This window comes from Sus scrofa, chromosome 16, assembly GCF_054392235.1.
Source record: "Sus scrofa isolate SSC_HxYL_T2T_F1_AM1 chromosome 16, Sscrofa_HxYL_maternal_Yorkshire_Landrace_v2.0, whole genome shotgun sequence".
Lineage (NCBI taxonomy): Eukaryota > Metazoa > Chordata > Mammalia > Artiodactyla > Suidae > Sus > Sus scrofa.
This window is the reverse complement of record NC_139398.1, coordinates 46,030,354-46,057,819: the sequence shown is the minus strand read 5'-3', so window position 1 is coordinate 46,057,819 and position 27,466 is coordinate 46,030,354. Positions and strand designations below refer to the sequence as shown.

Genomic DNA, 27,466 nt, shown 5'->3' with positions numbered 1-27,466 from the left:
ATGTGTAGAAATTATTCTATTGCATTGCCACTTATTCACCTATTCATTGTTCAAATGTGAAATTGGCTGGTGGGTCCTAGTCCAGTGGCTTTGAATAACCAAAAATGTTTCTTTCTCTTAAACTTTTGGCTCTTTCTTTGAAAAAGTAGATTGAACTAATTCCCATTTCAGTGAGCATGGTTTATCCTTCTTCCTTGTATTAATTTCCTAAGGCTGATGTAATAAGTTACCACAAACTTGGCAGCTTAAAACAGAAGAAGTGTATTATCTCATAGTTCTGGAGGCCAGAAGTTGGAACTCCATTTCACTGGGCTGAAATCAAGGTGTCAGCAGGACCATGCTCCCTCTGGGAGCTCTCGGGGAGAATTTCCTCCTTGCCTCTTCCAGCTTCGGGTAGCTGCCAGCATTTCCTGGCATGTAGCCTCATCACTCCAATCACTGTCTCACTGTCTCCACAGTCACAATGCCCTTTCCTTTCTTTTCTTTCCTTCCTTCCTTCTTTCTTTCTTTTCCTTTTGTGGCTTTAAGCTACGTGTTCTTTTAATTTTTAAAAATATTTTATTATAGTTGATTTACAATGTTTTGTCAATTTCTGCTGTACAGAAAACTGACCTAGTTATACACATATATACATCCTTTTTCTCACATTATCCACCATCATGTTCCATCACAAGTGACTGGACATAGTTTCCTGTGCAATACAGCAGGATTTCATTGCTTATCCATTCCAAATGCAATAGTTTGCATCTATTAACCCCAAACTCCCAGTCCCTCCCACTCCTCTCCCTACCCCTTGGCAATCACAAGTCTGTTCTCCATGTCTGTGAGTTTGTTTCTTTTCTGTAGATAGGTTCATTTATGCCGTATATTAGATTCCAGATATAAATGATATCATATGGTATTTGTCTTTCTCTTTCTGACTTCACTTAGTATGAAAGTCTCAGTTCCATCCATGTTGCTGCAAATGGCATTGTTTTATTCTTTTTATGGCTGAGTAGTATTCTGTTGTGTATATGTACCACATCTTCTTAATCCATTCATCTGTTGATGGATATTTAGGTTGTTTCCATGTCTTGGCTGTTGTGAATAGTGCTGTAATGAACACAGGGGTGCATGTATCTTTTTTAATGATTATGAAGCTGCAGTAATCAGGACAGTGTGGTACTGGTACCAAAACAGACATACAGACCAGTGAAATAGAATAGAGAGCCCAGACACCTAAGGTCAGTTAATCTTTAACAACGGAGGCAAGAATATAAAATGGGAAAAAGACAGTCTTTTCAGCAAGTGGTTCTGGGAAAACTGGACAGGTGTAAGTAAATCAATGAAACTACAACACACCCTCACACCATGCACAAAAATAAACTGAAACCGGCTTAAAGATTTAACCATAAGACAAGACACCATAAAACTCCTAGAAGAGAACATATGACATCAACCATACAAATGTTTTCTTATGTCAGTCATCCAAAGCAACAGAAATAAAAACAAAAGTAAACCAATGGGACCTAATCAAACTTACAAGCTTTTTCACAACAAAGGAAACCATAGAAAGAAAGAAAGAAGAAAGAAAGAAAGAAAGAAAGAAAGAAAGAAAGAAAGAAAGAGAGGAAGAAAGAAAAGAAAGAAAGAGAAAGAAAGACAACCTACAGAATGAGAGAAAATAGTTTCAAACAATACAACTGAGAAGGGCTTAATCTCCAAAATATACAAACAACTCATACAACTCAACAGCAAAACAACCCAATTAAAAAAATTGGCAGAAGACCCAAACAGATATTTCTGCAAAGAAGACATACAGATGGCTAACAGGCACATGAGAAAGTTCTCAACATCACTAAGTATTAGAGAAATATAAATCAAACCTCAATGAAGTACCACTTCACACTGGTCAGAATTACAAATGGAGCTCTTGCTATGGTGCAATGGTATCTGCAGTGTCTTGGGAGTGCTGGGACACGGGTCAATCCCCAGCTCACAGAGGGGTAAGGATCCTGTGGCTTAGTTGGAGGTTATGGCTGAAATCTGATCCCTGGCTGTGGAGTTCCATATGCTGCAGGGAGGCCAAAAAAAAAAAAAAAAAGTCTACAAATAACAAATGCTATAGAGGGTGTGGACAAAAGGGAACCCTTCTGCACTGTTGGTGGGATCATAAATTGGTACAACCACTATGGAAAACTGTATGGAGATACCTCAGAAAACTAAAAATATAGAACTACCACATGATCTAGCAATCCTACTCCCGGGCATATATCTGGGCAAAACTTTCATTGAAAAAGATAATGCTTCACTTTTCTGTCTGTGTCATTAGACTCTCTGCCTCCCCCTTGTGAGGATGTATATGACTGCAGCTAGGGCCCACCTGGATAATCCAGGATACTCTTCAGTCTAGGCTTCTTAACTTAATCACACCTGCAAAGTCTTTGCCATGTAAGATAACATTCACAGGTTCAAGATTTGGACCTGATATCTTTGGTGGGCATTTTTAGCCTCCTACACTCATATATAACAAAAGCAAGATGTCCATACTGCCTACTACTCTTTCATAATGAATCACTTTTTTTTTTTTTTTCTTTTTCTTTTCTTTTTCTGGCCGAACCTGCAGCATATGGAAGTTCCCAGGCTCAGGGATGAATTGAATCTGTAGTTGAGGCCTACGCCACAGCCACAGCAACACCAAATCCAAGATGCATCTTCAACCTAAGCCAGAGCTTGCTGCAACATGGGAACCTTAACCTACTGAATGAGGCCAGGGATTGAACCCACAGCCTCATGGATACTATGTTGGGTTCTTAACCTGCTGAGCCACAACGGGAACTTCTGAATCACCTTTTATATTTGATAGTTTTATTAAAAGCCTCCATTCTCGTAATGGTATAAGGCCCATGAAAATCTATGTCTACTTCCATACAAATGTGGATTTGGACCTCTCTGCCAGGTAGGGCTGTAGATGGATCTATTTTAAGCACCTTGAAAAGCTTTTTGTTCTAATATTTTTTATGCAGAGAATGACCCAGTCATGGAGAGCCATAAATAATTATTTGGACCATTTCTAGCTGGAGATTTCCAGATATCACCATTTGGGAACTAAATTTTCCTTCAGTCCCTCTTCCACCCATTTCCACTAAGGGGAATCACTCTTGGGATTTACTCCAGTCCCACTTTATTTAGGCTGATACCTAGCTAGGCACCCTCTAAGCTGTGCACCCTGGGCTGCCCCAGACTTGTGACCTCTTCCGGAAACCCTGAACCTTCTATGCCCAGCTGCTTTCTGCAAACATTAGTGCCAGTCCTGGTGGAAATAAGAAAGGCCACATAGAGAGGTGTTTTCTTCTCTGTGCTCAACCATCAGAGCACAGGAGCTTGTTGTTTTCCAAGTCTTAGCCCTTAGGATTTTTTGGTTAACCTACATGGAACCTCAGAAACTTTATCTTTTTGTATGGTACTCGTTGTGAGTGGTTCCTTTCCCATGTTTGGGAAGTTTTTGGCTATTATCTCTTGGAATACTTTTTCTGTCCCCTTCTCTCTCTCTCCTCCTTCTTCCACCCCTATAATACGGATGTTGGTGCGTTTAACGTTGTCCCAGAGTTCTCTGAGACTCTCTTCATTTGTTTTCAATCTTTTTTCTCTTTTCTGTTCCACATTCGTAATTTCTACTAATCTGTCCTCCACCTCACTTATTCGTTCTTCTGCCTTCTGTATTCTGCTGTTAGCTGCTTCTACTGAATTTATTTCAGTTATTGTATTTTGCATCTCTTCGTGTTTAAGTTTTATATCTTGTATCTCTTTGCTCAGTGTTTCCTGTAAGTTATCCATCTTTGCCTCCAGTTTATTTCCAATGTCTTGCATCATCTTCAGCATCAACAGTCCAAAGTCTTTTTCCTGGAGGCTAAGAATCTCCTCATCGCTTAGCTGATTTTCTGGGGTTTTTTCCTTTCTCCCTCATCTGAGTTATAGTTCTCTGTCTTTTCATTTTTATAGGTTTTTGGCGTTGTGACCTTTTTACAGATAATAGAGTTGCAGCCTCTCTTACTTTTGGTGGCTGCCCCCCTTGTGGCTGAAGTTGGTATGGGGGCTTGCTGTAGGCTTCCTGATGGGAGGGACTGATGCCTGCCCACTGGTAGGTGGAGCTGATTCTAATCCCTCTGGTGGTTGGGGCTTAGTCTCTGGATGGGATTAGAGGCAGCTGTGTGCCTGAGGGGTCTTTAGGTAGCCTGTTTACTGAGGGGTGGGGCTGTGATGCCACCTGGGTTGTTTGCCCTGGGGCTTCTCTGCACTGACTGATGGGTGGGGCCAGATTTTCCCAAAAATTTACCATAGGTGAGTCTCTGTGAACCATAGGTGAGTCTCTTAGTTTCCAGTCTGTGGGGCTTCCCACCTGGGAGGTATGGGGTTCTTTATATGATGTAATCACCCCTCCTACCACTTAATGTGGTCTCCTCTTTGTCTTCTGGGGTAGGATGTCCTTTTTAAGGTTTCTGGTCCATTTGGTTGAAGATTGCTCAGCCTTTCGTTGTGAATTTTGTTGTTTTTAGGAGAGAAGTTGAGCTCCATCTTAATCCCATCTCCTTAGAAACTTTATCTTTTTTGAACTGTTTGGCTTTATGTCATCTCCTTTTCCCATGAATATCTGCCCAAGATAGAGATTTTTTGGCCAGTTCTATTTCCATTGCTCTTCCTGGCCAGTCATTGCATTATATAGCAACTTGGACCTTTGGCAAAGCCATCATGTTGTGGAGGATCAAGAGAATGGACTGATTCCTCCCTTCTCCCTCCCTCTACACCCAGCTGACCCTAAGATAATTTGGTTACTTTTTTCTCCAGTGAGAATTTCAAACCTGTGACTGACTTTTAGGCCTCAGTATGGGACAGATCAGTGTAAAGGACTCATGTTTTGGTTTTCTTATCAGGATGATGGGGAGGTATATTTAGAAAGACCCTTAAGGGAGTTCTCATTGTGGCTTAACGGGTTAGGAACCCAACTGGTATCTGTGAGGATGTGGGTTTGATCCTTGGCCTTGATCAGTGGGTTAAGGATCTGGCATTGCTGTGGCCTATGGTGTAGGTCGTAGACATGGCTCGGATCTTGCATTGCAGTGGCTGTGGTGGTGGCTGGCAGCTGTAGCCCTGGTTTGACCCCTAGCCTGGGAGCTTTCATATGCTATGAGTGCAGCTCTAAAAAGGATAAAAAAAGACCCTCAAAATGAAGATATAATCCAGAGCTTTCTTGCCCTGCTTTTGGCCAAGCTTGATAGTCATGTTCTCCAACACTGAGTCTGGACCATGTGTAGTTTTGTGGATCTATGGAATGTCCATGTGATTTTAGCAAAAAAAAATCATCAGATTCTAGGCCATGGTTGACTTCACCAAGCATGGTATAACAGAGCTCTTGTTTTACCCCTGGGCTCATCCAAGGGCACTCATAATGACCTTCTGCCTTGAGGTTTAAAAACTTAGCCTTAAGAAAGTGGATATCTACTAGTCACATAGGGGCCCAGACAAGAATTGCCATCAGTCTGGAGCCAGGTGGAAGGGCCTTTCCCCTCGGTCCTACTCTCTTTCCCTCAATGTTCTGAGAGAAAGTCCACCTGATCCACAATGGTAGTTGTAAAGAATTGGAATATAGCCTTCCCTTAACTTGCTACTTGTAATCGATACATTATGTAGAACTATTTCTTTAAGTCCTTACAAGTTCTGGCCAATAGCAATTGTGTCCTAGACAGGCCAGACCACAGTGGCATCTGTCTGCTCTAGTCATACCTACCAACTGACTTTCCATATTACTGGACTCCTTGGGGTTGGAGAGCATAACTTGGGAATTTCTTGGTTGACGGTAGTCTCACCGAGCTTTCACACAGAGATATAGTAAAGTGGAAAAAGTATGAATTTTGAGGTCACACATGACTAGATTAAAAACTTGGTTCTTGCACCTATTGGCTAGAGTGAATTATTTAAATTTCCTGAGCCTCAGGTTTGGGTTTTTTTTCTTTTTTTTCTAGGGCCACACCTGAGGCATATGGAAGTTCCCAGGCTAGGGGTCAAATTGGAACTGCAGCTGCCAGCTTGTGCCACAGTCACAGCAGTGCCAAATCTGAGCTGTGTCTGTGACTTATACTGCAGCCCACAGCAACACTGGATACTTAACACACTGAGCAAGGCCAGGGATTGAACCCTCATCCTCATGGATACTATTTGGGTTTGTTACCGCTAAGCCACAACGGGAACTCCTCAGGTTTTTTTTTTTTTTTTTTTTTGTCTTTTTGCCCTTTCTTGGGCCGCTCCCGCGGCATATGGAGGTTCCCAAACTAGGGGTCTAATCGGAGCTGCAGCCGCCAGCCTACACCACAGCCACAGCAACACAGGGTACGAGCCGAGTCTGCGACCTACACCACAGCTCACAGCAACGCCAGATCCTTAACCCACTGAGCAAGGGCAGGGATCGAACCCATAACCTTATGGTTCCTAGTCGGATTCGTTAACCACTGTACCACGATGGGAACTCCTTGTTTTTTTTTTTTTTTTAATATGTCAAATAGTAATAACAATCCTGTCTAAAACAAAATCAAATAAAATGCATTATATAATATGCCTATCAGATTGGCTGGCATATATTTAGGGCACAATTAAAGTTAGGTACTTTCAGTATGGTTTTTTTTTTTTTTTTTAGATGAATGGGTAAGAAATGTCTTGGATTGCCTGATTTCTACTGCTTTGTGATATAAAGATATACATTATAATGAAATTTTGTAAACCACTTTCTAGTAGCTTATTTGTCCAATAAACATTTATTGAAATGCCAAGTCTAGAATGGTGAACTAGTACTTATTTGTAAAACAACTCGAAGTAAATTTCTGAAATACGTGCCAAGATTCCAGCCTACAAATTCCTTTGTTTTATGGGAAAATATTTATTTTATTAGGCATATTTTAGAACTTTATGATTGCTTAATAGTCTCATGCCACTATTTAAAAAAATGAATATAGTCTTCTACCTGTAAGGAATTGGTTACTGAAGACAGAAATGCCCAGGGCCTGCCACTTTCATTGATATGGCAACAGACCAATTAGGTCAAATGAGTATCTACCAGTGAGATATTATTCTATATTTTCATGCAGAAATGTAGGCTCAGTGAGGTTAAATGACTTGCATAAAAGCCATAGAACTGACAGTCATAGCATTTATATTTGAATTTAGGTCTGATCAATCCAAGGTTCAAATTCTTCTACACTCCTCTGCTTCCATTTTTATTTATTTATTTATTTATTTATTTATTAATAATTTTTTTTATTTTCCCACTGTACAGCAAGGGGGTCAGGTTATCCTTACATGTATACATTACAATTACATTTTTCCCCCACCCTTTCTTCTGTTGCAACATGAGTATCTAGACAAAGTTCTCAATGCTATTCAGCAGGATCTCCTTGTAAATCTAAGTTGTGTCTGATAAGCCCAAGCTCCCGAACCCTCCCACTCCCTCCCTCTCCCATCAGGCAGCCACAAGTCTCTTCTCCAAGTCCATGCTTTTCTTTTCTGAGGAGATGTTCATTTGTGCTGGATATTAGATTCCAGTTATAAGTGATATCATATGGTATTTGCCTTTGTCTTTCTGGCTCATTTCATTCAGTATGAGATTCTCTAGCTCCATCCATGTTGCTGCAAATGGCATTATGTCATTCTTTTTTATGGCTGAGTAGTATTCCATTGTGTATATATACCACATCTTCTGAATCCAGTCATCTGTCTGTGGACATTTGGATTGTTTCCATGTCCTGGCTATTGTGAATAGTGCTGCAATGAACATGCGGGTGCATGTGTCTCTTTTAAGTAGAGTTTTGTCCAGATAGATGCCCAAGAGTGGGATTGCAGGGTCATATGCTTCCATTTTTATATTAATGAGTGTCTTCTTCCTTCTTAGAGGAATTCAGGCAGTGGGAGCCAAAGAGGCCTGTAAAGTGCTCTAGGAGAAAGAGCTCTTATCTATAAGCCTAGAGATCTGGCTTTTGGCTCTAGCTCTGCTTCCAACTAGTCCTGTGACTCCGGGGGAGGGAGAAGCGCTCCCTAAAATCCCAACTTCTCTGAGCACCTCAGCAGCCTCTCAGCTATAAACTTTACCCCATCACAGAACAGTCAATAGGGACCCTGACCTTCTTAGCTAAATCCGTCTCTTTAGCCTCTGACAAATGTTTTTCTTTGTGTTTCTATAGGCATCAAGGATATGAGATCCAGAAGGTTTCGGCTTTAGAGATCCAAGGGTTATTATCATATTGTCCCTTCAAGTAAAGGCACTACTCAGAGGTCTAGGATTTGGAACCACACATACACCCATTCATAAGTTAGGTAGGAATACAACCTCATTAAAGTCCTAGAGAAATGGACCAAACTGGAGGTGGAGGGGACCATGTGGGATAGGCAACAACCACTTCTTGATTTCAAGGCATGGAGCATATTCTGCATATACTGAGTCATCCAAGAAAAGGGGTTCTTGGTCACTTCTTGAAGTTTGTATAGCCAAACACCACTGGGTTTACTTTTTTAAATTATTCTCTTTTTTTTTTTTGCTTTTTTAGGGCCACACCCACAGCATATACAGGTTCCCAGGCTAGGGGCTGAATCGGAGCTATAGCTGCCGGCCTACACCACAGCCACAGCAACATCAGATCCGAGCTGCGTCTGTGACCTATACTACAGCTCAAGGCAACGCCAAATCCTTAGCCCATTGAGCGAGGCCAGGGATTGAACCCACGACCTCATGGTTCCTAGTCAGATTCATTTCTACTGCATCACAATGGGAACTCCTAAATTATTCTTTTATCTTTTTATTTCGAAATAACTTTAGACTCACAGAACAATTGCAAAAGAATGCAAAAAAATTTTCTTGCACTATTCATCCATTTTCACCAAATGTTAGCATTTAACTACCTTTTAATAACCTTTGCTTTACCATTGTCTCTCTCTCTCTCTCTCTCTCTCTCTCTCACACACACACACACAATTTTTGAAAACTTGAGAGCTGATTTGCAGACACAATGCTCCTTTACCACTATAATTAGTAATATATTTGTATTTATTTACCTCTATATTTAGTACCTTTATATTTAGCTTTGTATAGTTCCTAAAAATAAGGGACCATTCTCTTATATAACCACAGTAGAATTTTCAGCAGCATGAAATTAACTTTGATACAATGCAATTATATAATCTATAGATCTTAGTCAAATTTCACAAGCTGTTTCAAGGAATGCCCTCTACAGCAAAGGAAAAAACCCCACAGCATAAAACATAGCATTTAGTTATCAGGTGTCTTTAGTCACCTATTCTGCTAGTCACACTGAGTCTCGTGACCTTGCCATTTTCTGAGGAGACCAGGCCAGGTATATGGAGGAAGTCCCACAGTTTGGTTTTGTCTGTGTTTCCTTGTGATTTAGGTTGTGCATTTGGGGTGAGAAAGGCACGAGAGAAGCTGGGTTCTTCCCAGAGCTTCCCGTCAGGAGGCACAGTGCCTGCTTTCCCATCACTGATGATGTTTTCTTTCATCACTTGGTCAGGTGCTGTCTTTCAGATTTCTCCATCATGAAGGTACTATTTTCCCCTTTGAAAGGAGTAAGTATCTGTGAGGAGGTACTTTGCAACTATGTAAATAGCCTGTTTCTCATAACAGTTTAGCTCACTAGTTTTAGCAGCCATTTTAAGATCCTTGCCTGAGGTATTTCTTACTGTGTTGGCTGCCAAATAGTGATTTTTTTTTTCTAGTTTTCTGTTTTTCCTTCTACATTGGAATTCTAATGACAGTCCAGAAAGTGCCTGTATGTAAAAGATAAAATATCTGGGCTAACCTAAATCCATAGGAAATAAAAACACCACTCTCCCCCATCTGTAATCCCAGAGCCCAGGTATTCAGCTAAGTGGCTTATCTGTCTATATTTAACACAGTGGAAATATGCAGCGCTGTTGGAAGTTGTTCCTAAGGCTGCTTTCTATTTGAGGTACCAAGTAATTCCTGAGAACCTTCTCTCCTCAGGTTGGCCCTACACTTTTTCTCATAAAGTCTTGGTCTTATTCTCCCTTCTCCCTTTCCTGACTCCCCCGCACCCTCCCTCCACCCCCCCCCCACACACACCTTAGAGCCTGACTCCTAAAGCTGGTGAAGCTAAAGCTGTTTTCTAACATTAGAGACCCCACTCAGCTCAAAACACTTGCCCTCTTTCAGGGCCTGACTGGCAAGTTGACGTTCTCCAGGCACCCTTACTCCTCTTGACTTCTGGTTCAGTCCTTTCAGTTACCTGCTGTCTGGTCTTAAAGCTTAGACACTCAAGATGAATCTAATTCAGTTCTCTCCATCATGCTCCAGTGTGAAATAAGTCAATTTGTTATTCACAATTTCTCACTCTTGAAATGCCTCTTCAAAAATAGAACCTATAACAGACCTCTCCTCCACTAGACTTCTGAAATACAAAACTATATTTAAGACTCTTCCCCAGTTACTTCCTTCATAAGATTTCTGACCTTTACCCCAGCTCTTCTCATCTGACAACCATTCTTTCCCTGGGAAAATCATTCTCCTTACAATAGACATCAGAAGATCTTAGATTATTCTAATAATTTATTATTTATATTTTCAGGGAAGCTCATTTTCACTTATACCAAAGGAGTAATGGACACAAATGGCTGCATCCAAGTAAACCTTTCCTCCTGGTTAATAGACCATGTGACTTTTAATATTAAGAAACTGTATCTCTCTTTCTTCATACTATTAAGCCTCTTAAGCAGAATGGGAACATTTTAGGAACCACCCTCTGGTCTAAAATCCATAGCACAGTTACATGCTTCTGGGAGGAGGAATATACTTATGACTAATCTTTTGTCATGTATCTTAAGCTAGGAATACAAATGACAGATCTACTAAATAAAATTGCCTTTATTCCCAGGAACTTCTGGGGGGATTAAGTTACTAGTTAGGATGAGAAATGAATGTCTTTGGGGAAACTCCAATTTCTCACACATAATCTTGCTTATTTTATGAGGAAATGATGAGAGATGATATTTTCTTCTCCCCACTTAACATCCCTAAGTGACAGCACTTCCTTGCTTTATCCTTGAATAGGTAAGAAACAATAAACTCTTCATCTACAGTTTTGACAATTCTGGGAACATAGATCTTTATTCAATGGAAACTCACTAGCCATAGGGCATTTCTGGTACTAGATACATCCACTATAATGAGCAGAGAGTCAGAGCAGTGTACCACAGTACAGTCATCCCTCCATATCTCTGGAGCATTGGTTCCAGGACAAGCCCCCTCCAACCTCCCTCACTGCCACAGATCCTAAAATCTGAGGATGCTCAAGCTCCTTACATAGAATGGAATAGTGTTTGCATATAACCTACACACATCCTTCTGTTTACTTTAAATCATTTCTAGATTATTTCTAATACCTAATAAAATATAAACGCTGTGTTAAAAGTGTTGCCAGCATGTGACAAATTCCAGTCTTGCTTTTTGGAACGTTATGTTATTTTTTTCCAAATATTTTTGTCCGTTGTAGGTTGAATGTGTGGATGTGGAACCTCTGCATTTACCAATACTGATTGGTGAAATAGATTAAACTGCTTTATAAATTATACGATAATTTATCCTAGGCACTTTTGATACGGACACTCAAATACTTCAGCAGAACCTACCTGTAAGTTCAAATATTATAATAAGATAGCAGGCCAGTAAAAGATGTGACTTGTAGGAATTAAAGTTTGACTATATGTTTTTTTATGGCCACTTACAGGCATATAGAAATTCCCAGGCTAGGGATTGAATCCAAGCTGCAATTGTGACCTATATGGCAACGCCAGATCCTTTAACTCACTATGCTGAGCTGGGGATCACATCCATGCCTTTCCCGCAAACTGAACCACTGTGGTCAGATTCTTAACCCACTGTGCCACAGCAGCAACTGCAAGGATTAAATATTTTTTTTCTAGTTTTCCTTTGTGTGGTGACAGTTTATTTATTTAGTTAGTTTTCAAAATTTTTATTCTTTTTTCTTTTTAGGGCCACACTCATGGTATATGGAGGTTCTCAGGCTAGGGGTCAAATAGCAATTACAGCTGCTGGCCTATGCCACAGCCACAGCAACACAGGGTCCGAGCTGTGTCTGTGACCTATACCACAGCTCACGGCAACGCCAGATCCTTAACCCATTGAGCAAGGCCAGGGATCAAACCCGCATCCTCATGGTTCCTAGTCAGATTCGTTTCCACTGAGCCACAACAAGAACTCCTGTGGGGGAACAGTTTTAAAACATTTAGTCGATGTTGTTGGAGGACTGCCCACATGGTACCTGGGCAATAAAACAATGGGTGTAACCCATCTCCATCAGTTGAGATAAAAAGGGCATTGATGGGCCACAGGCATTAGGAACTTACATGAAATCTAGGAAAAAAGTAAGGTGTGAAAATCTGAACATCAACCGGATCATACTTGCAATGGAATGAGCATATATCATACATTAAAATTCATGAGTTAATGATATTCTCAAACAAACAAAACAAAACCAATGGTCATTGTTTGGAGATTGGAGCCAGAGGACTCACGCTTTTGAAAAATGATATATAAAGGGAAAGAGTCAAACACTTATCCTGTCTTTCTTGCATGTACTGTGTACCAGTGCAATCAAATAGCTGATAAGAGAAAGTTCTTTATAGAAGAATTCCAGATAAGAATGAAGAAGAAATGATAAAATAAATAATATCAGTGTTTTGCCACTACAAAAATAATGGTTTTTTGTAACTGTATCAATGAGTCTGTTAAACTATTAGTTGATAGGGTTATAAGAAGGTTTAAAATAGATGGATCAATCTAACAATACTTGACACCATTTATCAATTTTAACATACCCCAAAGAGAAGAAACGCACCATTATTTTCCCTTGCCGCACAATGCAAGAGAAACTATACAGTAAGGCATGTAAAATATTCTTTCCAAAAAAGTTGAACTTGATTCTTTTTAGGCCTCTAGATTTAACTGCTAATAAATAGGAAGTATAGGGACCAGAGGAACATGTTAAACAACACTATCTGGATGCAATCGGAAAAAATCCAGAATGTGGGAAACTAAAAGACAAATAACCCAATTTCTTCAACAAATAAATTACAAGAAAAACATTGAGAAAGGGAACCTATGGATTAAAAGAAACTTATGAGAGGTGCCAAACAAATGTGAGGTGTGTATTTAGGATCCTGACTCAAACAAAGCAACTTTAAATAAATTAAAAAAAAATAAATAAATAAAAATGTATTGGTCCACCAGAGATATTTGAACACTAGCTGGATATTTTAAAAGAGTCATATTTAGAAAAAAAAAAATACTTCGTAGGTCATTTACAGATGAAATAATATGGTATCTGATTTGCTTCAAAATAATCTATTGGGCAGAAAAGTGGGTAGGACTATATATGAAACAAGATTGGTTAGGAGTTGATAGTTATTGATGCTCTCTGACATGGAACTGAAGGTTCATTATAAACGTTTTATACTGCAAATATCTTGGGCATTAGTCATTTCAAAATCAATGTGCTTTTTCTGATAAGTAGATTATTTTGGTAATAGAATCACCTAGGTTTGACAAATCAGTTCCCACACTTTAAATGTGCCTGCATTTGCAGGGACATGTGCAATGCTTTGAGTCTGAGTAAAATAAAACCTGAAAAGACATGTGTCTTGTCCAGTTAGGACATGTGTTCATCCTGGTGTTATCCCTGAAGCCAGGGACTGATTTTTCCTACTATCTGACCAGGTCAGTGAACAGCTGATATTATACCAGCATGTGGACTGGGAAAACACAGGCTGGACTGCAGAAGACTCTTTCATGTTCACGGCATCCTCCCCACCAGCAGATCTAGGCCCAGAGGAATTTCATATAACTATTTCATATGAAATTAATGAACCTGGTCGGCAGAGTCGTCTGCTTGCAAATACAGGTAATTCTTCCATGATATGGTCAATACTTTATCTCTAGTTACTAAAGTAGGGACACTTTGGAAATCCCTTTTTAATTGTCAATGCCATATCAGCCCTTGAAATAAAACTTATATGGCTATAAAAATTTCTTGCTTTATGTGTGCTCTTTCTCTTTCCTCTCATAAGCTTTAATGGTTGTAGTGGGGGGAGGGGAGGATGGCAAATTAGCTTTAAAGAATTCTTATTTGTACCTCTGAATGGGGACTTCACCATGCCCACAACTGAAAACTTGATGGAAAATGAAAACGACAAATAAGGTAAGTTCTTGAAAGGAAAGGGGTATTGAAACTTGCACCTGCTTCCATGGCAAGACAAAGTCCAGTAGTAGGTAAGTTAGGAGATTAACATTGTATAAGTGAATCTCAAGGTTTTAAAATTCTCTTTCTTGAATGTAGACTTAACAGTGTGAGTTCGTATTTCAAACTTTTTTTTTTTTCATATGCCTTGGGTAGTAATGCTGATTCAGGTACTTGAGCAACCAAAGTGTTTTAAATAATCCACTGGGACAGGCACATTCAAGGGACAGAAAGTCTTAGAGCTGTCACCTGAGAGTTCTAATGAAACGCCACTTTGTTCTTTGTATTTGTTTTTTAATAGGAGCTGTTGTCAAGGAGGGAGACAAAGTTCTCATTGACCAATCTAAGTTAGATGCTTCCAATCTCTTATTTAAATTGCCCAAATCTCAGCGCTCTTCATATGAAATTTGGTTCCAAGTTACATCTCTTCCTCACCATGGAAGTATTATGGTTGGAGAGAGAAATATTACCCAAAGAAAGCCCAATTTCTCCCAGTATATAATTAATAAATTTGGAATCACATACCTTCATGATGACTCTGAATCACTGGCTGATAATTTTACCTTTGCCGTTTGGCCCAACCAAAAGAGCAAGTCCACCACTAAGCCAGAGGCTGACTTTCTTGAAGAGATGTTTAACATCACCATCAGTCCTGTAAATGACCAGGCACCAGAATTAAAGACCAAAGGGCTTCGGCTGAAAGTTCTGCAGGGCAGTAGGTTGGTTTTAGGACCTGAAAACCTGAAAGTGGAAGATGAAGACAGTCCTCCAGAGGAGATCAGATATACAGTCATCCATAATCCTGACAATGGCTTTTTGGCAATGGCTCACCATCTAGACACACCTGTTCACCATTTCACACAAGCTGACATTGATGACTCTCAGGTGTGGTTCATGCAGGATGGAAGCCCATCCTCCGGGGTGTTTTACTTTAGTGTGACCGATGGCCAGCACCGCCCACTCTACAAGCTCTTCCACCTGGATGTCATTCCCATCTCCATCACCCTTGTTAACCTCACTGACCTGCTTCTCCCACAAGGCCAGACAACCATCCCCATCACCAGTGCTCACCTGTCAGCAATGACCAATGGGAGGAGCCCCCAAATCACTTACAGGATAACCAGGCCCCTCCAACATGGGTATCTGCTCTTTGAAAACCAGGTGGTCATCAGCTTTGGACAGGAGGAGCTGGATTCAGGAAAGCTCTCTTACCACATGACAAACCTGACTGCCTCAGAGGACCAGCTCCAGTTCTCACTGTTTACCTCAGAAAGCAACCTGACAGGACAGACACTGAGCATCAGGGTGCAGCCTTTACTGTGGGTTACATCAAACCTGACTGTTTCCAACAGAGTGGCCCATCGGCTGAGAAGAAAGGACCTTGATGCTACTGAGCTTGCTAATAGGACTAACAGTGATCCCGAATTTGAAGTGACAGACCCCCCCATCCACAGCAGACTTCTACGAAGAGTGGGCCAGGCCACCGTGATGGAAGACACTACTCTATTCACTCAGAGGGATGTTGACCAAGGACTGCTGATGCTCGAGCCACATGCCAACCTAACAGGCACTGATTGGCTGAACGACTCTTTCACTTTCTTGCTCAGGGCAGACCGTGTGCAGCCAGCGATAGGCTGTCTTCCCTTCACCATAGTGCCACCAGATCCCTTTTTTTCGCAAACTTTTACACCTGATGTTTCTTTATTAGTCACTGCAGATAACCTTGTGACCGCAGGTCTCTCTCAGGAAAAGCATGTGGTTTCCTCAGGACCCACAGCACAGACAGGAACTCTGAGGAAGCTGACCCAGACCAGATGGCAGGAAGCTGATCCCTGGCAACGACACAGTGGTAAAGAGCCCACTTTAGATGGCAGGGCCTCTCCCACTAGAGCCATTTGGCCACCAGATGCCACTAAAGCCAGTGCTGGGACACCCACCCTGCCCAGAGAGAGTGGTCACTACTCTCTAATGGTCATCGTACCGTTGACTGCGGTGATCTTCCTGCTGATAGTAACTTCAGTGGCCTTGTGTGTCTGGCTGCTAGGCTGTAAAGTAGAAAAGGCGAAACCTCTTATCAAGCTCCAAACCAACCTAGAACCCACAACCCCAGGTGCTAGGCCAGAAAGGAGCACAACTATTCCTACTGTCACGGTGACGCCCCTCCTGAAAAGCTCCAGCAGTCCTCCAGTCAGCATTTTCAGGGCCCCACAATGTGAGCACATGGAAAAATCTGTAGTCTCTGAGCCTGTGGAAAAATGTGCTCCCTGGGAGCCGTGGGTGAATCTGGATCCCGACATGGTCAAGCTCTGCCGACAAACCAACCCAACACTGAAGCACAACCAGTACTGGGTGTAGATGGAGGGAATTTGTTCTTTACTGACCACGCAAAGGCAAAGTTATGCTGGTGAGATCAACTGAGATAAACCCAGCCCTTGGTGCTCAATTGGAGCTCCATGGTTAGATGTTGGCTGGTGTTTATTCTAACTTTGGACAACACTCATCTTATAGGCTCTCCACCATGAGCTTTGTGTGCCCTCTTCTGGACCTGATGCTCTGAGTGCACATAAGATTTTGTTACTATTTAAACCCTTTACCAAGGTGGCCAGACTGTGGATTAACATGGGAGTTAGAGTTAATGGAGGAAGGCTTTGAATATTTTTCACCGACGATTCACTCTCAGAGTGTCAGCGAGGAAGTGCAGGAACTGTTTCAGCAAGTACAAGAGGTAATTTATCAAGTCAGTGAATATGTTTCTAGTGTTTTTCTGTAATGACTTTTCCTCCTTGGAGGCTCTAGCTCTGACTTCCTAATGAAGGAAATGCTTGGGTGCTCCAGATAATGGGACAGTCTCCCCTCCTTTGAAGGTATTTGTGAACACATTGCGTCTAGTCTGATTTGTAACATCAAGCCTGTAGGACCAGTTTTATGTGAAGTCCAAGGAATAGAAAAGTTTGTTGAATACTTTTGTGATGCCTCAATTTGGCTTAACTTTACAATGAATCAAAATAGCGTCAGATTTATATTTAACTTGCCCAGTTGAGCCTCCCATTGGCAGACTCAGTTTCAGTTTCCATAACTGCAAAATGGAGATAACAGTACTTGTATTGTTAGGAATGCTTTGGATACCAAATCACAACATATCTGCTACATGTAGGCCTCAGGTTGGGGATTGGCAAACTTGTTCTGTGCAGGGCCACATAGGAAAAATATTTCAGGCTTTGTGGGCTACATATGGTTATTTTAAAAAAATTTTTTTAAATGTAAAAACAATTAACAGTTCCTGGATGTGACCCACAAACCATAGTTCGCCAGTCATTGGTAGAGCTGAGCAATAAAAGTATTGAATTATTTTAAATAAGCAGCCTGAGGTGGACATTCCAAAGCTGGTTCAACGGTTCAAAGACCTCATGGAGGACTGACGCTCTTTTGTTCTTTCTGCATTACCTTCCTTGAGCTATTGGCACTTATTTCATCCTTTTGTTTAGTTCCTTATGATTGTGAGATGGCTGCTGAAGCCCCAAGCAATACAGTCCCATTCAAAGGCCAAAATCCTAGTGGGGGGAAAAGAGAGATATCAAGAAGACTTTTCTTTAGAGAGGATCTTATGTATTAATATTTTTTAAAATCTCGAGGCCTTCCCAAACATTTCCTCCCTTTTACATCTCATTGTCTAGAACCGGGCAACGTGATTCCTGTACCTTAACCACCATTGGCAAAGAGAGATGGAATTCTCATGATTGACAACTCTTCTGGGGCTGGGAGAGGATTCTGCCAGGTCAGAGATCAATGAATAATCAGCCCACTGTGTAATTAGGAAAGTATGGGGAATGGCAACTAGATAGGCAAAGAGTAGGATCAACTGAAATATTCTTTGAGTTTTGAAATACTTGGGCAACACAGCTTTTGATCTTTCGAATTGGTATCTACTTTAATATCGCCTTTCTATATTTTAATGATTTTCTTAAAGCCAGTGTTTCTAAGGTGGGGGGAGAAATTTCCCCCTAGGAGGCATTTGGCAATGTCAGGAGACATTTTGGGTTTTCACAACTGGTGCTGTGGCATCTAGTGAGTATAGGCCAAGAATGCTGCTGAATATCCAACAGTTCACAAGACAGCCCCCACAACAAAGAATTACCTGGCCCAAAAATGTCAATAATGCCAAGGTCGAGAAAATCCTGGTTAAAGCCAGAATGAAGAGTTTTCTTGTATACCCAGTGAAGAATTCATAAACCCATTCCTAAATTTAGGCAAAAACTGTATCCTGAAAACAGAATGGAAGAGTGAAAATCTCATAGTATGTTTGAAATTGTGATTGGCTAATGGTATCCATGAAGTTTTTTTTTTTTTTGAGACTGTATTAAAAATGAAACAAAACTTGAGCACACTCATTTCTATAGATTCGTTATCTAAGAAAAAAAAAAATTGTCTTGTGTCAACCAGTGGGACCCATCATGAGAAAAAGAAAAAAAAATAGGGTAGGATATTTACAAAGGTAAAGATGAGGTCACAGTGTCCCCAGAAATCTCTGATGTGTTCCATGTGGAAAAAAGCTTTTTTCTCACCCTGTCCCTTTTTTGCTCTTCTAGGCTGCTTTTCCCTCCCAACCCAATTTTAACTGCTCTTTGTGGAAACAGATTTCACAGTCTACAGAATAAATGGAAGCATAGCATATGTAGGCCTAGAGACAACTTTCCCTGTCTTAGTTCCTTGGCTCTAATGCCACAGACAACTGTTGCCCCCATCCCTGGCTATGGACAACTACTGCTGAAAATTTCTCTACTCCTCTTCCAAAAGTGATTCTCTCCTGCATTTCTGGATTCCTAAATTCTGTATAACTCCCTCAAGTGGTTTTGTTTTTGTTTTTTAGGACTACAGGTATGGCATATGAAGGTTCCCAGGCTGGGAGTTGAATCAGAGTTGCAGCTGCGAGCCTACGCCATACCTACAGCAACACCAGATCCGAGCTGAGTCTGTGACCTACATCACAATTCAGGGCAATGCCGGATCCTTAACCCACTGAGAGGCCAGGGATTGAACCTTCATCCTCACAGATACTAATCGGGTTCGTAACCTGCTGAGCTACAATGAGAAATCCCTATTTGATCCCTTTATGAAGGGTGAAGAATGAGAATCTTAAACCAAGGTTTGCTTGAAAACTGTGCAGCTCAGAATTGTTCTTAAGCCTGTTCTAAGCTGTCAGGCACTCAGAAGAAGCAGACTGACAGCGTGTACTTGAGCTTATTCACAGAAAGTGAAGGCTGATGAGCATCTTTGCATCCAGTAAGTGGAGTTTTCCTCCCCCTCAACTGGGCAAGGAGAATGCCTGTTCTTTGTGGGAAAGCCAGACATACTTGGCTCTGTGACCACCTTGGCTTCTCCCTTACTTCAGCCATAAAATCTCTGGAGCTAGGACTACCAGCCTGGCCAAACAAAAAAGTCTGATTTCCCTCCTCTTTCTCCTGTTAACTCTGCAGCTCCAGACAAACTCGGTGTCTATATTGGAATGAGACACACATCATTGTCTTAAAAATGATAATTCACATTGTTTGTGAGTGTGTCTGCTAGAGCAGGAACATTAGTGTGTGATCCAGACGTCAAGATGCAGTCATTAATCAAGTAATTCTCATAGAGCTTGGAAAGATTTCTTCCAGAGGATGTGGAATATTCTACCAATTTGCAGATGGGTTCAATTAAAAGGAAACAATGCCTACCATTTGATGCTGGCTCAAATAAAACATGAAATAAAACATCTTGGCAAAGCCTTGTTTAGTGTTGAAAATTGAAGTTTAGAAATTGAAAATCAGTCTGAAATGGTTTCTCCCATGTGCATAACTATAACTGCATAGTCTCAACCCTGTCATACTGAATTCACTGCTTTTTAACAAATGACTGGTGACGAGTTCCTATTTTGGCTCATTAGGTTATGAACCTGACTAGTATCCATGAGGATGAGGGTTCAATCCCTGGCCTGACTTAGTGGGTTAAGGATCCTGCGTTACCCTGAGCTTCAGTGTAGGTCACAGACGTGTCTTGGATCCTGCATTGCTGTGGCTGTAGTGTAGGCTGACAGCTACAACTCCAATTTGATCCCAGGCCTGGGAACTTCCATATGCCTCAGGTAAGGCCCTAAAAAGCAAAACAAACAAACAAACAAAACCACCATTGATTTAATAAGTGGATACCTAGGGTTAATATCAGAAGAGTGGCCAGTTTTGCTTAAGAGAAGGTACGCATTGTTTGGGGTGGGCTGGGAGTGGAGAGTCTAATGTTTTTCTATATCTGGAGGTTTTGACTGTTTCTAACCTTTCAGAGATCCTGTTCAACACTTGAGTGTACTTTCTTAGAGTCATGGGTTAATTAGGTAAAGTGGAGATGACACAGGAGGTATTCTTCAGATTTTTGAGGCTGAAGTGGACACATTTGGAGAGTGAATGGTAGGTAATGGGAGGTGATGGCACGTATCAGATAATATTCCCTGAATTGAAGGATAGGGCTGCACTACATACATCTTGAATCTTTCAGAGGGGGTTAATAATTAATAATGAGGTTCAGTTTGGTCCTGTGTAGGGAGAGATGTGGGAATAAAAGAGGGCATGGAGCCCACGGTGTGGCATGCTGAATGATGGAGATTTTGCCAGGTTGTTCAAGATCACTACTGGCTGTTTCGCAGGGACCTGGAAGAGGCTGCCTTATCACAGTGATCTGCAAACATTTATTAGGAACCAATTGTATGTGAGATGCTAGATACTGGATTCTGCATCTAGGTATTAAAGATACAAGATTTTGTTCTGAAAGGAACTTTTTGGTCTGTTTCCTCTGTTGGCTCTTCCAGAATCACACAAGGAATGCCAGAAGAAAGGAAGGTACAGAAAAGAAGGACAAAGGGAAACAGAGGTTAGGAAAAGGCTTTGTGTCTTTTCATTTGAAGCATTCTTAGGTAAGTGCTGCCCACCTAGTGGTGTAGCAAGAATTGGGGAGCTCACTGGCCCACTAGCCTCCACATTTCCCACTGTCCCTCAGCCTGCCCCACTCATGTTCTCACCCAGCCTCGTGACATGGCAGTGTTTTAAATAATAGACTATGGGTCTGTTTTGAATCCTGACCCTCCACTTCCAAGCAGCGTGACTTTGAGTAACTTAGCCTCTCTGAACTTTAGCTTCCTCAGCCAAAAAATGGGAATAATATTAGCACCTATCTCTGGGTTTTATTATGGTTTAGTAATATAATCACCTGATGTTAATATCACCATCATTATATTTGGACAGTACTTTCCGTGTATCTGGCACTATACTAACCGCTATAGAGGAATTTTCTTGCCTAGGATTTTAATGCATTTTAAAAAGAATTAACACATTAAGTCACTTGATAAACCAAAGACTCATCTTCTACCCAAAGCAGTGCATTATTGGCAGTAGAATTCTAGGTGGGCGATTTAGGGATATATGAGATGTTTGTAAGAAGAGCTTCCCAAATGTTCATAGCTTTGCCTGGCAGGCAGGGCTTTCCCCTTCATCCTTGGGCAGAGCCTTGGCAAGAAAATGGATGAAAGAAAGAGCATGCCAGAAACCCTCATGCGAGACAGACTCGAGCTTGGAGGTATTGACGATTCTCTATCTTGTAGGGAGTGCAGAGCTGCTGGTAAAATGCCCTGCACCATTCTCTCCCTAGCCAAGCAGGATCACGTCCCTACATCAGCCAACCTTTTGCTTTTGAACTCTTGCCTCCCCTCCTTCCTCCCAACCCAATTTTTTTCCAGGAATTCATGAGCCAGTAATTTTCTTTTTAAGTCCAGGATTGGCAAAGGACTGATATTTAAAAAAAAAAATTTAATATCATTCCTTAGTAAAAAAAAAAAAAAATGCTGCTTATCATCACCATAATTTCATTTCTAAAGTAAGAACAGAATAAGCAGCTTTATAAAAAATTCCCGTCTTTGACCAGACTTGACCTTGGTCCTGGGTGTGTGTGTGTGTGTGTGTGTGTGTGTGTGTGTGTGTGTGTGTGTGTGTGTAGGAGTAGGGGTGAGGGTATTTGCTACTCAAGAATCCACTCTCAGGAGTTCACACTGTGGCTCAGGGAAACGAATCTGACTAGTATCCATGAGGATGCTGGTTTGATCCCTGGCCTCTCTCAGTGGGTTAAGGATCTGGCATTGCTGTGAGCTGTGGTGTAGGTCACAGACATGGCTCGGATCTGGCATTGCTGTTGCTGTGATATAGGCCAGCAGCTACAGCTCTGATTTCGACTCCTAGCCTGGGAACCTCCATATGCTGTGGTTGCGGCCCTAAAAAAAAAAAAAAAAAAAGAATCACTCTCAGAAGGACACCAAGCTTGGCTTATTGCTCTTCTGTCACCATTGGAAATTCTAATAGTTTTTGAACAAGGATGCCACATTTTCATGTCTCGCTGGACCATAAAAATTCTGTAGCTGATTCTGAGACCTCACAGTAAATTGATAGTTACATCAGACCCCTTTTAAGCATTGTTTCAAATTCTCTCAACTTGGCTTCCTCCTGTAACTATGGCTGAGGCTACCAGTTCTGGGTGTATTTACAATGATAATGAGTGTACTGTGTGCCTTGTGCGTTCTGCCCTGGGTCCCTTGTCTCCACAGCATGCCTGTTGGAACTTTCGCTTGCACTCCCTGCAAGCAGGGAAAGTTAGCTCCCCATAGAGCAGCCCTTGGCCAGTGGTAAAATGGAGCTGACAAAAAAATGCTTCTTCCTTTCATCCCATGGGTTAACAGTTATAAAATGCATTCTGTGAGGCTTCTCAGAATGTCCTGAAGATTGAGCACAAATACATTGGTGTGTGGACCCTTTTGGTCCCATTTATTATCCCTGTCCCTCACTCCTGCTCCCTCTCACAGAGGAGCCTTTGCTTTGGAGAAAACCCAAGCTAAGACAATAGTTCACTTTCTCTTTATTTTGTGTGCCCTAGGACCATGGATCCTGGGACTCTTGGCTCTTGCATGACCTTTAGGCACACAGTTATTGTCTGTGTTACTTGCCTCCAGGGCTCACACCTTGCAGAACCCTTTATCTGCAGCAGCCCAGATCTGCTGAGACATTGTTGTCTGCCCACAGGTGGGAGCCAGGAGGCCTTGTGCTGGTGGGATCCTGGCCCAAGTCTCTGTTTTGGCATCAGGCTGAGAAACTGGGCTTTTCCCAAACTACTTACTAGCTGAAAAAAATCTCCTAACTCTCAATTATAGTTTCTCTGGTGGTTGTGTTTGGTCCCAGGAACAATAACTCATTTACCACAATTTTTAGCAAGACCAAGATTCACTACATTTTATAATATTTTTTAAAGACTCTTCTGTTTTTCATCTCAGCACTGCTCATGCTGTCACAAAGCAAAGACTACATCAGCACTTAAAAAAAATTATGGCTTTATTGAGACATTATTTACACACCATATGATTCATTCAAAGTATACAATTCAATACTTTTTAGTGTATTTACAGAGCTATGCAGCCATTGCTGCAATCAATTTTAGAATATTTTCATCACCTCAGAAAGAAGCCCTGTATCCATTGAGTCACTCTTCATCTACCTCCAAATTTCCCACCCCTGAGCAACTACTAATATACTTTATATCTCTGTAGATTTGCTTATTCTGGATATTTAATATAGATAGAATGACACAATATTTGGTCCTTTGAGACTGGCTTGTTTCACTTAGCATAATGTTTTCAAGGTTCATCATGTTGTGGCATGTATTAGTTTCTTTTTGTGACAGCATAATGTTTCATTGTATGGCTATACCACATTTCATTTATCCATGCATCAGTTAATGGACATTTGAGTTGTTTCTACTTTTTTTTTTTTTTTTGGCCATTGTAAAAAGTGCTGCTATAAATATTCACAAACCTGTTTTGTGTAGATACATGTTTTCATTTCTCTTGGATATATACCTAGAAGTGGAACTGCTGGGTAATTAATTCTTTGTTTAACCTTTTGAAAAACTGCCAGACTATTTTCCAAAGTGGCTGCCACGTTTTAGATTCCCACTGTCAGTATATGAGGGTTCCAGTGTTTCTATATTCTCAACAGTACTGCTTGTCTTTTTGATTTTCCCATCCTAGTGGGTAAGAAGTGATATCTCACTGTCATTTTGATTAGCATTTCCCTGATGAGTGATGATGTTGAACATCTTTTAATTTACTCATTGACCATTTATATATCTTAGCGAAATGTCTATTCAGATCCTTTGTTAATTGGGTTATTAAATTAAAAAATTATTGAGTTTTAAGAGATATTATATTTTATGGATAGTAGTCCCTATCAGATATGTGATACGCAAAATTGTTCTCCCATTCTGTGGATTGTCTTTTTACCTTTCTTTTTTTTTTTGCTTTGCTTTTTAGGGCCACGTCTGTGGCAGCTTGAAGCAACGCTGGGTCCTTAACCCACTGAGCAAGGCCAGGGATTGAACACACATCCTCGTGGACACTGAGCCACAACAGGAACTCTGTCTTTTCACTTAATGCTGTCATATGAAACACAAAAGGCTTTAATTTCAATGATGTTTAATTTATGAATTTTTTCTTTTGTCACTGTACCTTGGGTGTAATATCTAAGAAAACATTTCCTTAATCCAAAGTCATGAAGATATATACCTTTGCTTGCTTTTAAGAGTTTTCTATTTTTAGGTCTTAAAATTAGATCTTTGTCTCATTTGAGTTCATTTTTATACATAGTGTATATGGTATGAAGTAGAGGTCCAACTTCATTCAATAGCATGTGAATATATACTTTTCTTAGCACCATTTGTTTAAGAGACTATTATCTTTCCATTTAATTACCTTCACTCCTTTGTCAAAAACCAGTTGACCGTAAGAGATTATTTTTGTACTCTCAGTTCTGTTCTATTGATTTCTATATTATATTATTTCTGTACTCTCAGTTCTATTTTATTGATTTTTATATTTTTGTATATTCTATTGGTCCTTATGCCAGCTGCGCCCTGACTTGATTACTATAGCTTTGTAGTAAGTTTTGAAATTTGGAAGTGAGTTCTCCAACTTTGTTCTTCTTTCCCAAGATTGTTTTGCCTATTTGGGGCTCCTTTAATTTCCATATGAACTTTAAAATCAGCTTATCCGTTTCTGCAAAGAAGGCATCAAGATTTTGATAGAGATCTCATTGAATCTGTAGATAAATTTTAAATTTAGGGACTATTAAATCTTAACAATATTAAGTCTTATGATCCATTGAACATAGGCTGTCTTTTTATTTATTTAGGACTTTTTAATTTCTTCCAACAATGTTTTGTTGTTTTCAATTTATACGTCTTGCACTTCCTTAGTTAAATTTATTCCTAAGTATTTTATTGTTTGTGATGCTATTGTAAATGAAATTGTTTTCTTAATTTTAATTTTTACCTTCTTAATTTTGTGTATTGCTAATACATAGAAATACAACTGATTTTTGTATATTGATTTTATAATCTGCAACTTTGTTGAAATCTTTTAATTGTTTCTTAGTGGATTTCTTAGGATTATCTACTTATAAGATTATTTCATTTGAAAATACAGGTAGCTTTACCTTTCCAGTCTAGGTTCCTTTTTATTTCATTTTCTTGCCTAATTATCCTTACTATAACTTCTACTACAGTGTTGAATAGGAGTGGTGGGAACGGATCTCCTTGCCTTGTTTTTGACCTTAGGGAGAAAGTTTCACTCTTGCCATTAAGTATATATTGACAGCTATAGGGTTCCTGTAGATGTCCTTTATCATGTTGAGGAGGTTCCCTTCTACTCCTAGTTTATTGAATGTTTTTATCGTGAAGGAATATTGAACTTTTTTTGGTGGGGAGCAGTCCCGTGGCACATGGAGTTCCTGGGCCAGGGATCAGATCTGAGCCGCAGTTGCAACCTACACTACAACTGTGGCAATGCTGGATCCTTAACCCATTGTGCCAGGCTGGGGATTGAACCTGCATCCCAGTACTCCAGAGACACTGCTGATCCTGTTGCACCACAGCAGGAACTCCAGGATACTGAATTTTGTCCAGTATTTTTCTTGTATTTATTCAAGCGATCATGTGATTTTTGTTCCATGTTCTATTGATATAGTGGATACATTAATTGATTTTTAGATATTTAACCAACCAATCCCATTTGGCCATGGTGTATAATCCTTTATATATATTTGCTGAATTTCTCTTGAGGATTTTTGCATTCTATTAGCACTCTTGCTATAAACCTCCCTGAAAAGGGCCATGAGTTCAAACAGAAGCATGTGTATTGAATGGACAGCAAACAGTTTTTATCTAGGAAGATTTGTTTTATTGTGGAATAAAAATAGAATGAATTTGGGAATTTGAAATGTTTTAAGTCTGTGAGGGAGAAGCTGAAATATTTACCTTAGTTTAGAGCACAGATCACATTTGGAAAGATAACTGGTATTGAGTAGACCCTGGGGGAGGGGTAGTCACCAGAACCATGCAGAAGTTAACCATATACATTTCTACGCTAAGTGCCTGTGCCTGCAGCTGCCCCTTCCCCAGCTCACCCCACGTGATTGTTGAAAGTTAGGTTGTCCTAGCAAGCTGGAAGAGCCAGGAGGGATAATGCAACCTGTATTTGCTTTGAGGATGGATATCCAAGATCATGGGGTGTTGAAATGAAACTTTCATTTGAAACACCAAGGCAATAGATATCCCAGTTCAAAGTAAAGGGCTTCACCATGATAAAGTTTTTTCAAAAGAAGTGATCAGGCTAAATGACCCTTAAATTCCCTCTTATGGGGAAAAGAGTTAGAAATTGGAAATGAGTGAAGAAGAATTTGAGAGAAAGCTGTTCTTTTGCCATGAGTTCTACCCCACCTCTACCTCAAGGGAAGGTCTAGGAGTCTCTGAATGTTTAAGCTTAGGGAAAGGAGGTTCAAGGGATTTTTAAAGAGGTTAATATAGGTCTCCTGTGTCTGAGGACATAGAATGATCTAAAGGGTGAGAGAGAGACAGACTAGTTGCTTTCATTGTTGTTCAAAGGAGAGATATCCATGAGAGGAGGTCAGTTTTCCAGAGCTGTCAGGCCACTGAGTGAATACAAATAGCCTCTGACTTGTCATAGTTTGACTTAGAATTTTTAGACTTTGTAATGGTGGGAAAGTGATATTCATTCAGTAGAAACCATACTTTTAATTTTGAATTTT

At 40.5% G+C, this 27,466-nt stretch overlaps 1 protein-coding gene across 5 annotated transcripts in view; it reads left to right on the top strand.

Annotated features, from left to right (window-relative positions):
- CSPG4B (chondroitin sulfate proteoglycan family member 4B) overlaps positions 1-27,466 on the top strand; it is a 126,452-nt gene that overhangs the window by 49,679 nt on the left and 49,307 nt on the right. The window contains exons 9-13 of one of the 5 annotated variants that reach the window (XR_001301795.3): positions 13,787-13,970; positions 14,608-17,031; positions 17,981-18,081; positions 21,139-21,243; positions 24,676-25,862. Coding sequence is in view for 1 of the 5 variants with exons in the window: in XM_013984766.3 (XP_013840220.2) it covers positions 13,787-13,970; positions 14,608-16,661 (2,238 nt within the window). In the remaining 4 variants the exon portion in view is untranslated. Of the gene's footprint in view, positions 1-13,786; positions 13,971-14,607; positions 17,266-17,980; positions 18,082-21,138; positions 21,244-24,675; positions 25,863-27,466 lie in introns of those variants that run through there. The other 4 variants (XR_002339745.2, XR_014831299.1, XR_014831300.1 and 1 more) reach the window with 4 other exon arrangements.